Below are 13526 nucleotides of genomic sequence, written 5' to 3'. Positions count from 1 at the left end.
CTCTCTCGAAATTTAGTAAAAATGATTTTTTTGTTGATTTCGATCCCCTTAAGTCCTTTAATACTTCAGCTCTTCTAAAATTCCTGTAGTTTTTTCAAAATTGTCAAAATGAAATAAGGCAATTTTTGAGATTTGTTAAAAAAATGAATTTGAAACCGAATATTTTGAAAATCAGTTGTCAGATCAGCTTAGGATTATTTTCTCTTATTGTGTCATCATAACTGTGTACACACAATTTTTTTCGTAATTTTTAAGCTCCCGCTTTTTCAAAAATATTAGTACTAATCTCTTTATCAAAAATGATACTAATACTGAATTTCCCATGATTACGACTAATCTTGGACCGGGACCATCTATATTTCATATTTTTGGATTTAGCTCCTTAAAATTTATGTCCCAGAATATTTTTTTTAATTTTCAGGTAACGACGCGAAATGCTCAATTTTTCAGTACCACCCCTATGAAATTTTTGACTTTTCTTCTTTAGTAATTTCCAAATTTAACAACAGAGATTTTCTATTGAGCTCGACCTCCTGAAGTCCTTTAATGTTTCGGTTCTTCTAAAATTCCTATAATTTTTTCAAAATCACCAAAATGAAATAGGGCGATTTTAATGATTTTTCAAAAAATTTACTTTGAAATCGAAGTTTTCGAAAATCAGTTGGCAGATCGATTTAGGATTATTTTTTCTTATTGTGTCATCATAACTGCGTACACACGATTATTTTCATAATTATTGGCCACTCAGTTTTTCCAAAATTCTTATAGTTATCTCTTTAACAATAACGCCACGATTGCTTCAGAATTTTCGATGATAGTGTCTAATCTTGGACCGAAACTGACTACATTTCATATTTTTGAACTTGGCTCCTCAAAATTCATCTCCCAGAATATTTTCGAAATTTTTACGCAACGTTGCGAAATTCTCAATTTTTCAATATCTGCCTTAAGAAATTTTTTATCTTTTTTCGAGTTTTTTCGAAATTTAGTGAAGGAGATATTTTAGTTCATTTCTATTCCCTGAAGTTTTTACGGCTTCAGTTTTTCGCAAATTTCTGTCATTTGTCCAAAATCTACAAAATGAAATAAGGAAATTTTTGAGATTTTTCAAAAATTTGACTTTGTCACCGAATATTTCGAAAACCAATTATCATATCGACTTGGCATTATTTTTTCTTACTGTGTCGTCCTGTCTGCGTGCACACAATTTTTTTCATAATATTTCGTCACCCAGTTTTTCCAGAATTCTTATGGTTACCTATTTAACAAAAATCCCATGATTGCTCCTGAATTGTCGATGATGGCGTCTAATTCTGGACCGGAATCACCTAAATTTCATATTTTTGAATTCAGGCCTTCAAACTTCATCTTCCAGAATTTTTTGTGAATTTTTACGCAAGGTCGCGAAATTCTATATTTCAATTCCTCCCTTATGAAACTTTTGATCTTTCTTCGAGCTCTCTCGAAATTTAGTAAAAAAGATTTTTTTGTTTATTTCGATCCCCTTAAGTCCTTTAATGCTTCAGTTCTTCTAAAATTCCTGTAGTTTTTTCAAATTTGTCAAAATGAAATGAGGCAATTTTTGAGATTCTTTAAAAAATTGAATTTGAAACCGAATATTTTGAAAATTAATTGTCAGATCAGCTTAGGATTTTTTTCTCTTATTGTGTCATCATAACTGTGTGCACACAATTTTTTTCGTAATTTTTAAGCTCCCGTTTTCTCCAAAATCCTAGTAGTAATCTCTTTAACAAAAATGATACTAATACTCCTGAATTTCCCACGATTACGAGTAATCTTGGACCAGGACCATCTGTATTTCATATTTTTGGATTTAGGTTCTAAAAATGTATGTTCTAGAATATTTTTTTTAATTTTTAGGTAACGACGCGAAATGCTCAATTTTTCAATACCTCCCCTATGAAATTTTTGACTTTTCTTCTCTAGTAATTTCAAAATTTAACAAAAGAGATTTTTTATTGAGCTCGATCGCCGGAAGTCCTTTAATGCTTCAGTTCTACTAAAATCCCTGTAATTTTTTCAAAATCACCAAAATCAAATAGGGAGATTTTTAAGATTTTTCAAAAAATTTACTTTGAAATCGAAGATTTCGAAAATCAGTTCGCATATCGATTTAGGATTATTTTTTTCTCATTGTGATCTTTATAACTGTGTACACATGATTTTTTTCATAATTTTTGGCCACCTAGTTTTTCCAAAATTCTTATGATTACCTCTTTAACAATAACGCCACGATTGCTTCAGCATTTTCGATGATAGTGTCTAATCTTGGACCGGAACCGACTACATTTCATATTTTTGAACTTGGCTCCTCAAAATTCATCTCCCAGAATTTTTTCGGAATTTTTACGCAACGTTGCGAAATTCTCAATTTTTCAATATCTCCCTTAAGAGATTTTTTATCTTTCTTCGAGTTGTTTCGAAATTTAGTGAAGGAGATATTTTTGTTCATTTCTATTCTCTGAAGTTTTTACGGCTTCAGTTTTTCGCAAATTCCTCTCATTTGTCCAAAATCTACAAAATGAAATAAGGAAATTTTTGAGATTTTTCAAAAATTTGACTTTGTCACCGAATATTTCGAAAACCAATTATCATATCGACTTGGCATTATTTTTTCTTACTGTGTCGTCCTGTCTGCGTGCACACAATTTTTTTCATAATATTTCGTCACCCAGTTTTTCCAGAATTCTTATGGTTACCTATTTAACAAAAATCCCATGATTGCTCCTGAATTGTCGATGATGGCGTCTAATTCTGGACCGGAATCACCTAAATTTCATATTTTTGAATTCAGGCCTTCAAACTTCATCTTCCAGAATTTTTTGTGAATTTTTACGCAAGGTCGCGAAATTCTATATTTCAATTCCTCCCTTATGAAACTTTTGATCTTTCTTCGAGCTCTCTCGAAATTTAGTAAAAAAGATTTTTTTGTTGATTTCGATCGCCTGAAGTCCTTTAATGCTTCAGCTCTTCTAAAATTCCTGTAGTTTTTTCAAAATTGTCAAAATGAAATGAGGCCAATTTTTGATGTTTTTTAAAAAATTGAATTTGAAACCGAATATTTTGAAAATTAGTTGTCAGATCAGCTTAGGATTATTTTCTTTTACTGTCATCATAACTGTGTACACATAATTTTTTTCGTAATTTTTAAGCTCCCGCTTTTTCCAAAATCCTACTAGTAATCTTTTTAACAAAAATGACACTAATACTCCTGAATTTCCCATGATTACGCCTAATCTTGGACCGGGACCATCTATATTACATATTTTTGGATTTAGCTCCTTAAAATTTATGTCCCAGAATTTTTTTTTTTTTAATTTTTAGGTAACTACGCAAAATGCTCAATTTTTCAATACCTCCCCTATGAAATTTTTGACTTTTCTTCTTTAGTAATTTCCAAATTTAACAATTGAGATTTTCTATTGAGTTCGACCTCCTGAAGTCCTTTAATGTTTCGGTTCTTCTAAAATTCCTATAATTTTTTCAAAATCACCAAAATGAAATAGGGCGATTTTAAAGATTTTTCAAAAAAATTACTTTGAAATCGAAGATTTCGAAAACCAGTTGGCAGATCGATTTAGGTTATTTTTTCTTATTGTGTCATCATAACTGCGTACACACTATTATTTTCATAATTTTTGGCCACCCAGTTTTTCCAAAATTCTTATAGTTATCTCTTTAACAATAACGCCACGATTGCTTCAGAATTTTCGATGATAGTGTCTAATCTTTGATCGAAACCGACTACATTTCATATTTTTGAACTTGGCTCCTCAAAATTCATCTCCTAGAAGTTTTTCGGAATTTTTACGCAACGTTGCGAAATTCTCAATTTTTCAATATCTCCCTTAAGAGATTTTTTATCTTTCTTCGAGTTGTTTCGAAATTTAGTGAAGGAGATATTTTTGTTCATTTCTATTCCCTGAAGTTTTTACGGCTTCAGTTTTTCGCAAATTCCTGTCATTTGTCCAAAATCCACAAAATGAAATAAGGAAATTTTTGAGATTTTTCAAAAATTTGAGTGTGATACCGAATATTTCGAAAACCAATTATCATATCGACCTGGCATTATTTTCTCTTACTGTGTCGTCCTGACTGCGTGCACACAATTTTTTTCATAATATTTCGTCACCCAGTTTTTCCAGAATTCTTATGGTTACCTATTTAACAAAAATCCCATGATTGCTCCTGAATTGTCGATGATGGCGTCTAATTCTGGACCGGAATCACCTAAATTTCATATTTTTGAAATCAGGCCTTCAAAATTCATCTTCCAGAATTTTTTGTGAATTTTTACGCAAGGTCGCGAAATTCTCTATATTTCAATTCCTCCCTTATGAAACTTTTGGTCTTTCTTCGAGCTCTCTCGAAATTTAGTAAAAAAGATTTTTTTGTTGATTTCGATCCCCTGAAGTCCTTTAATGCTTCAGTTCTTCTAAAATTCCTGTAGTTTTTTCAAAATCGTCAAAATGAAATAAGGCAATTTTTGAGATTTTTTAAAAAATTGAATTTGAAACCGAATATTTTGAAAATTAGTTGTCAGATCAGCTTAGGATTATTTTCTTTTAATGTGTCATCATAACTGCACACACAATTTTTTTCGTAATTTTTAAGCTCCCGCTTTTTCCAAAATCCTACTAGTAATCTCTGTAACAAAAATGACACTAATACTCCTGAATTTCCCATGATTACGCCTAATCTTGGACCGGGACCATCTATATTTCATATTTTTGGATTTAGCTCCTTAAAATTTATGTCCCAGAATATTTTTTTTAATTTTTAGGTAACGACACGAAATGCTCAATTTTTCAATTTTTGGCCACCCTTATGAAATTTTTGACTTTTCTTCTCTAGTAATTTCCAAATTTAACAAAAGAGGTTTTCTATTGAGCTCGATCTCCTGAAGTCCTTTAATGTTTCGGTTCTTCTAAAATTCCTATAATTTTTTCAAAATCACCAAAATGAAATAGGGCGATTTTAAAGATTTTTCAAAAAATTTACTTTGAAATCGAAGATTTCGAAAACCAGTTGGCAGATCGATTTAGGATTATTTTTTCTTATTGTGTCATCATAACTGCGTACACACTATTATTTTCATAATTTTTGGCCACCCAGTTTTTCCAAAATTCTTATAGTTATCTCTTTAACAATAACGCCACGATTGCTTCAGAATTTTCGATGAGAGTGTCTAATCTTGGACCGGAACCGACTATATTTCATATTTTTGAACTTGGCTCCTCAAAATTCATCTCCTAGAAGTTTTTCGGAATTTTTACGCAACGTTGCGAAATTCTCAATTTTTCAATATCTCCCTAAAGAAATTTTTTATCTTTCTTCGAGTTCTTTCGAAATTTAGTGAAGGAGATATTTTTGTTCATTTCTATTCCCTGAAGTTTTTACGGCTTCAGTTTTTCGCAAATTCCTGTCATTTGTCCAAAATCCTCAAAATGAAATAAGGAAATTTTTGAGATTTTTCAAAAATTTGACTTTGTCACCGAATATTTCGAAAACCAATTATCATATCGACTTGGCATTATTTTTTCTTACTGTGTCGTCCTGTCTGCGTGCACACAATTTTTTTTCATAATATTTCGTCACCCAGTTTTTCCAGAATTCTTATGGTTACCTATTTAACAAAAATCCCATGATTGCTCCTGAATTGTCGATGATGGCGTCTAATTCTGGACCGGAATCACCTAAATTTCATATTTTTGAATTCAGGCCTTCAAAATTCATCTACCAGAATTTTTTGTGAATTTTTACGCAAGGTCGCGAAATTCTCTATATTTCATTTCCTCCCTTATGAAACATTTGATCTTTCTTCGAGCTCTCTCGAAATTTAGTAAAAAAGATTTTTTTGTTGATTTCGATCCCCTTAAGTCCTTTAATGCTTCAGCTCTTCTAAAATTCCTGTAGTTTTTTCAAAATTGTCAAAATGAAATAAGGCAATTTTTGAGATTTGTTAAAAAAAATGAATTTGAAACCGAATATTTAGAAAATCAGTTGTCAGATCAGCTTAGGATTATTTTCTCTTATTGTGTCATCATAACTGTGTACACACAATTTTATTCGTAATTTTTAAGCTCCCGCTTTTTCCAAAATCCTACTAGTAATCTCTTTAACAAAAATGACACTAATACTCCTGAATTTCCCATGATTACGCCTAATCTTGGACCGGGACCATCTATATTACATATTTTTGGATTTAGCTCCTTAAAATTTATGTCCCAGAATTTTTTTTTTTTAATTTTTAGGTAACTACGCAAAATGCTGAATTTTTCAATACCTCCCCTATGAAATTTTTGACTTTTCTTCTTTAGTAATTTCCAAATTTAACAACAGAGATTTTCTATTGAGCTCGACCTCCTGAAGTCCTTTAATGTTTCGGTTCTTCTAAAATTCCTATAATTTTTTCAAAATCACCAAAATGAAATAGGGCGATTTTAAAGATTTTTCAAAACATTTACTTTGAAATAAAAGATTTCGAAAATCAGTTGGCAGATCGATTTAGGATTATTTTTTCTTATTGTGTCATCATAACTGCGTACACACGATTATTTTCATAATTTTTGGCCACCCAGTTTTTCCAAAATTCTTATAGTTATCTCTTTAACAATAACGCCACGATTGCTTCAGAATTTTCGATGAGAGTGTCTAATCTTGGACCGGAACTGACTATATTTCATATTTTTGAACTTGGCTCCTCAAAATTCATCTCCTAGAAATTTTTCGGAATTTTTACGCAACGTTGCGAAATTCTCAATTTTTCAATATCTCCCTTAAGAGATTTTTTATCTTTCTTCGAGTTCTTTCGAAATTTAGTGAAGGAGATATTTTTGTTCATTTCTATTCCCTGAAGTTTTTACGGCTTCAGTTTTTCGCAAATTCCTGTCATTTGTCCAAAATCCTCAAAATGAAATAAGGAAATTTTTGAGATTTTTCAAAAATTTGACTTTGTCACCGAATATTTCGAAAACCAATTATCATATCGACTTGGCATTATTTTTTCTTACTGTGTCGTCCTGTCTGCGTGCACACAATTTTTTTCATAATATTTCGTCACCCAGTTTTTCCAGAATTCTTATGGTTACCTATTTAACAAAAATCCCATGATTGCTCCTGAATTGTCGATGATGGCGTCTAATTCTGGACCGGAATCACCTAAATTTCATATTTTTGAATTCAGGCCTTCAAAATTCATCTTCCAGAATTTTTTGTGAATTTTTACGCAAGGTCGCGAAATTCTCTATATTTCAATTTTGATCTTTCTTCGAGCTCTCTCGAAATTTAGTAAAAAACATTTTTTTGTTGTTTTCGATCCCCTGAAGTCCTTTAATGCTTCAGCTCATCTAAAATTCCTGTAGTTTTTTCAAAATTGTCAAAATGAAATGAGGCAATTTTTGAGATTTTTAAAAAAATTGAATTTGAAACCGAATATTTTGAAAATCAGTTGTCAGATCAGCTTAGGATTATTTTCTCTTATTGTGTCATCATAACAGTGTACACACAATTTTTTTTGTAATTTTTAAGCTCCCGTTTTCTCCAGAATCCTAGTAGTGATCTCTTTAACAAAAATGATACTAATACTCCTGAATTACGACTAATCTTGGATCGGGACCATCTATATTGCATAATTTTCGATTTAGGTCCTAAAAATTTATGTCCCAAAATGTTTTTTTTTATTTTTAGGTAACGACGTGAAATGGTCAATTTTTCAATACCTCCCCTATGAAATTTTTGACTTTTCTTCTCTAGTAATTTCCAAATTTAACAAAAGAGATTTTCTATTGAGCTCGATCTTCTGAAGTCCTTTTTCAATGCTTCAGTTCTTCTAAAATTCCTGTAAATTTTTCAAAATCACCAAAATGAAATAAGGCGATTTTTAAGATTTTTCAAAAAATTTACTTTGAAATCGAAGGTTTCGAAAATCAGTTGGCATATCGACTTAGGATTATTTTTTCTCATTGTGACCTTTATAACTGTGTATACATGATTTTTTTCATAATTTTTGGCCACCCAGTTTTTCCAAAATTCTTATAGTTATCTCTTTAACTATAACGCCACGATTGCTTTAGAATTTTCGATGATAGTGTCTAATCTTGGACCGGAACTGACTACATTTCATATTTTTGAACTTGGCTCCTCAAAATTCATCTCCCAGAATTTTTTTGGAATTTTTACGTAACGTTGCGAAATTCTCAATTTTTTAATATCTACCCTATGAAAATTTTGACCTATTTTCGAGCATTTTCGAAATTTACCAAAGGAGATTTTTTGTTGATTTCGATACCCTGATGTGTTCTATGTCTTCAGTTCTCCGAAAATTTCTGTCACTTGTTCAAAATCGCCAAAATAAAATTTGTCAAATTTTGAGACTTTTCAAAATATTGACTTTGAAATCGAATATTTCGAAAATCAGTTGTCATATCCACTTAGGATTATTTTCTCTTATTGCATCATTACAACTACGTGTAGACGATTTTTTTCATATTTTTTGGCCACCCAGGTTTTCCCAGATTCTTATAGAAACGTCTTTAACAAAAATACCACGATTGCTCCTGAATTTTCCATGATAGCGTCTAATTTTGCATCGGGACGAAACACATTTCATATTTTTGAATTTAACTACTAAAAATGCATCTCGCAGGTATTTTTCGTGAGTTTTTTGCAACGTCGCGAAATGCTCAGTTTTTGAATATTTCCCCTATGAAATTTTTGACCCATTTTCGAGTATTTTCGAAATTTACCAAAGGAGATTTTTTGTTAATTTCGATCCCTTGATGTGTTCTACGGCTTCAGTTCTCCGAAGATTTCTGTTACTTGTTCAAAATCGCCAAAATAAAATTTGTCAGAATTTGGGACTTTTCTCAAAATTGACTTTGAACTCGAATATTTCGAAAATCAGTTGTCATATCCACTTAGGATTATTTTCTCTTATTGTATCATTACAATTACGTGTAGACGATTTTTTTCATAATTTTTGGCCACCCAGTTTTTCCCAAATTCTTATAGAAACATTTTTAACAAAAATACCACGATTGCTCCTAAATTTTCCGTGATAGCGTCTAATCTTGGATCGGGACGAAACACATTTCATATTTTTCGATTTTTCGATTTAACTACTAAAAGTTCATCTCGCAGGTATTTTTCGTGAATTTTTAGGCAACGTCGCGAAATGCTCAATTTTTGAATATTTCCCCTGTGAAATTTTTGATATTTTCGAGTATTTTCGAAATTTACCAAAGGAGATTTTTTGTTAATTTCGATCCCTTGATGTGTTCTACGGCTTCAGTTCTCCGAAAATTTCTGTCACTTGTTCAAAATCGCCAAAATAAAATTTGTCAGAATTTGAGACTTCAAAAAATTGACTTTGGATTTGAATATTTCGAAAATCAGTTGTCATATCCACTTAGGATTATTTTCTCTTTATGTATCATTACAATTACGTGTAGACGATTTTTTTCATAATTTTTGGCCATCCAGTTTTCCCCAAATTCTTATAGAAACATCTTTAACAAAAATACCACGATTGCTCCTGAATTTTCCATGATATCGTGTAATCTTGGATCGGGACGAAACACATTTCATATTTTTGAATTTAACTACTAAAAATGCATCTCGCAGGTATTTTTCGTGAGTTTTTTGCAACGTCGCGAAATGCTCAATTTTTGAATATTTCCCCTATGAACTTTTTGACCTATTTTCGAGCATTTTCGAAATTTACCAAAAGAGATTTTTTGTTGATTTCGATCCCCTGATGTGTTCTACGGCTTCAGTTCTTCGAAAATTTGTCACTTGTTCAAAATCGCCAAAATAAAATTTGTCAAATTTTGAGACTTTGCAAAAAATTGACTTTGAAATCGAATATTTTCAAAATCGGTTGTCATATTCACTTAAGATTATTCGCTCATATTGTATCATTATAACTGCGTACACATGATTTTTTTCATAATTTTCGAAAACATAGTTTTTCCAAAATTGTTATAGTAATCTCTTCAGCAAAAATGCCACGATTGCTCCTGAATTTTCGATGATAGCACCTAGTCTTGGACCAGAATCACCTACATTTAATATTTTTGGATTTAATTCTCAAAAAATGATCTCTCAGAATTTTTTGTGATTTTTAGGCAACATCAGGAACTGCTCAGTTTTTCAATATCTATAATCTACGAAATTTTTGACTTTTCTACGAGCTCTATCGAAATTTAGCAAAGGAGATTTTTTGTCGATTTCGATCTCCTGAGGTGCTCTAAAGCTTCGGTTCTTCGAAAAATTTTGTCATTTGGCCAAAATCGCGAAAATAAAATAAGGCTATTTTTGAAATTTTTCAAAAAATTTACTTTGAAGTCGAATATTTCGAAAATCAGTTGTCATATCAATTTAAGATTATTCGCTCATATTATATCATCATAACTGCATACACACGATTTTTTTCGTAATTTTTGGCCACCTAGTTTTTCAAAACTTCCCCATGAAATTTTTGACATTTTTTTGAGGTCTTTTGACATTTTTAACATAGGAGTTTCTTCTATTGATTTCCTTTCAAGTCTTTTTGGGCTCCAGTTGTTTGCAAATTCCTGTCATTTGTCCAAAATCGCCAAAATGAAATAGAGTAATTTTTGAAATGTTTTAAAAAATTAACTTTCAAATCGAATATGTCGAAAATTACTTGTCGTATGGACTTATCATTTTAATGTCCGCAATTTTATGATCATAAAATAAATCTGCTTGAAAATAATGTTTTTAATACTTTAATAAAAAATTTATTTATTTCATGGTACGTCGATTAATAATAAATAGTTCCTCGAGAAACTATCTGATAAGAAATACACGAACAGCATTTATAGCAGTTATTTTTACGAAGTTTCCGCAACCTTGAACAATAATCAATTCTAACCACCGAATCGTGCGAATACAAAAATAATATTCAAAGTAATATAACGAAAATAATAAAAATATTTATTAATAATCGCCAGGATTTATTTAAGCTGCCCGCATTTTCCGCTTTGTTGCACTGAAATTCGGAAAACTATCCCAATTTGCATTTAATTCTGTTGCCTCAGCCCGTGGTCGGCGGTCTTATCGCATAACCGTCACCAGATGAAATATGTCCACCAAAATAGTAAACATATAAACTAAACGCTGCCAAAACAAGGCCCCTCCAATCTGCTCCAGGTTAGTGCTTTGAGTAAATCGAGCCCCAAAATCTACACTCTATCATCCCTTAGTCCCGTTTTAAATGAAGCCATAATACCCCCAAATTACACGGAAATAAAGCGACAAGTAAAATCCGAATCGCAAGTCTAATGAATATAAATTAAAACTTCGGAGCGCTTGACTAAAGTTAAAAACACCGTTTAAATTCATAAAGAGGGTGCTTAATAATGGATAAAGCCCTCCAAAGCGAACAATGAATACATTATTTTTAAAGCAAAGCCTCACCATTTTTAATTCCTTCTTCATCTCCCTGGTGATGTCGATGGACTTCTTGTGGACCTTCTTGATCGCGAAGACTCGGCCCTTGTAGATGCCGATCTGGGTGAAGATCGTCGAGTATCGGAAATCCGCGTCGGGGTTGGAGCTAAGCGACACTTGGCTCGTCCTTATCAGGGGATGGATCGACTGAAATAGAATAATGAAAAAGTTTATGTACTTGGGCAAACAGAGTTTACACTCACGCGGGTTATTTTAGTGCCGAGGGAGTTGGAGTTGGGTTCCTCATTGATCTGGATGTCTTTGAAGTCTACTTTCCATAAAAGGCTATCGAGTTCCTGTTCATATTTCCAGTTGCGATAGAGGACGAGCGAGATTATGAGAATGACGAGGAAGATTCCTCCGGTCACGCCGCTTGTTATTTCCATGGTGTGGGCTTATCGGAAAAATTAATTAGAGAGCAATTACGACGGGGCTGATACGAGTGGAGTAATCGCCGGAGCTATTAAAGTTTCAATTTGGGGAAATCGCGCATCATTGTAACAGAGTGTCGCGGTTTCGACAATACGGTAACCCATTTATTTTTTTTTGGGGTGTTAATCGAGTTATTTTAAATTTGCGTGAATTCCAGTCAAGCAAATCTGAGAAGAAACGGGCGAATTTTAACGGGAATGAGTGGAATGTTTTGCTACTTTCTAAACTGACAGGATTAATAAAAGTTGTTCTGTAAACAAAGTTGATGATGAGGGTCGCGATATCATTTGGGAATAAATAAACGAGATGGGTAATTTACATTTCTTTAATAATTGTAAACAAGCTTTCATTTCAAATTTTCGTTATTTTTCGGATTTTGTTGGGGAAACGTTTGAATACGCGGAAATAGCTGAAAAATTATATTATGTGATTGTAAGTAATTGTAAGTAAAAAATTTTTTTGCTTTCCTTAAGTTTTTTGGTTCAGTCGTGACCATTTCAATTTTTTTTTATTTCTTGGAAATTATTTTCTTCAATTTTTTTAGTAATTTACGCAGTTATCGCAAAAAAAAACATTAGGTTTGTAATGTAAAAAAAATCTATTTTCCCATTTTCTCCGTTATTTACATACGCTACCTTCAAATTGATATTCTACAAAGAATTCTGTCCAATCCAGAAATTAATCCAGTTTGATTTCTAAAATTTTTATTTTTTTTGTTCGCAAGAACAACTTCAAATTCCTAATCTCCAAAGAATTATGTGTGTTAAAGAACTTTATCCTGTTGAAATATAGAATTTTTTTGAAATTTTCAAAAATTCGCATTTCGTACTGATTTTTTCGAAAGTGAGTGATTTCGGCCAAAATTTCACAGTTTCGAAACCTAACATATACATTTTCTTGTGGATTTCGAGCTCTAGAACTCACTTCCGGCATCGTTTCTTTGATAACTGTAACCGTTTTCCGGAATCGAACGCTGAAATATCGAAATTTTTAGAAATTTTCAAAAATTCGCATTTCGCATTGATTTTTTCGAAAGTGTTGCTCTGTGACCATCAACACACTATATTTTTGGAATCAGCATGTCGAGGTCTATGTCCCTGAATTTTTTCGCAATTTTTAGACCACTTTTTTAAAAGTGAAATTTTTCAATGGTTCCCCCTTCTTCAAAAATCGGCCAAATTTTGACTTTTTCGAAACTCAACTAAACACATTTTCTTGTAGATTTCGAGCTCTAGAACTCACTTCCGGCATCGTTTCTTTGGTAACTGTAACCGTTTTCACGGAATCGAACATTGAAATATCGTAATTTTTAGAAATTTTCAAAAATTCGCATTTCGTACTGATTTTTCCGAAAGTGTTGATCCGTGACCATCAACACACTACATTTTTGGAATCAGCATGTTGAGATCTATGTCTCTGAATTTTTTCAGAATTTTTAGACAACTTTTGTAAAAGTGAAAATTTTCCAATGGTCCCTCCTTCTTCAAATTTCGGCCAAAATTTCACATTTTCGAAACCTACCTAAATACATTTTCCTATAGATTTCGAGCTCTAGAACTCATTTCCGGTTTCGTTTCTATGATAACTGCAACTGTTTT

The 13526-nt window shown here is 31.9% G+C and overlaps 1 protein-coding gene across 1 annotated transcript in view; it reads right to left on the bottom strand.

The window, feature by feature from the left end:
• Window positions 1-13526, bottom strand: part of LOC135136269 (guanylate cyclase 32E) — a 130914-nt gene that overhangs the window by 25803 nt on the left and 91585 nt on the right. The window contains exons 10-11 of the mRNA XM_064065477.1: window positions 11700-11890; window positions 11464-11643 (exon numbers count right to left, since the gene is read on the bottom strand). Coding sequence (XP_063921547.1) covers window positions 11464-11643; window positions 11700-11890 — 371 coding nt within the window. The remainder of the gene's footprint in view (window positions 1-11463; window positions 11644-11699; window positions 11891-13526) is intronic.

This window comes from Zophobas morio, unplaced genomic scaffold (genome assembly GCF_036711695.1).
Source record: "Zophobas morio isolate AGI-343-1 ecotype UQ-CSIRO unplaced genomic scaffold, CSIRO_AGI_Zmor_V1 ptg000026l, whole genome shotgun sequence".
NCBI classification, from domain to species: domain Eukaryota; kingdom Metazoa; phylum Arthropoda; class Insecta; order Coleoptera; family Tenebrionidae; genus Zophobas; species Zophobas morio.
The sequence above is the reverse complement of the archived record's forward strand: the minus strand, read 5'-3'. Positions and strand labels throughout refer to the sequence as shown.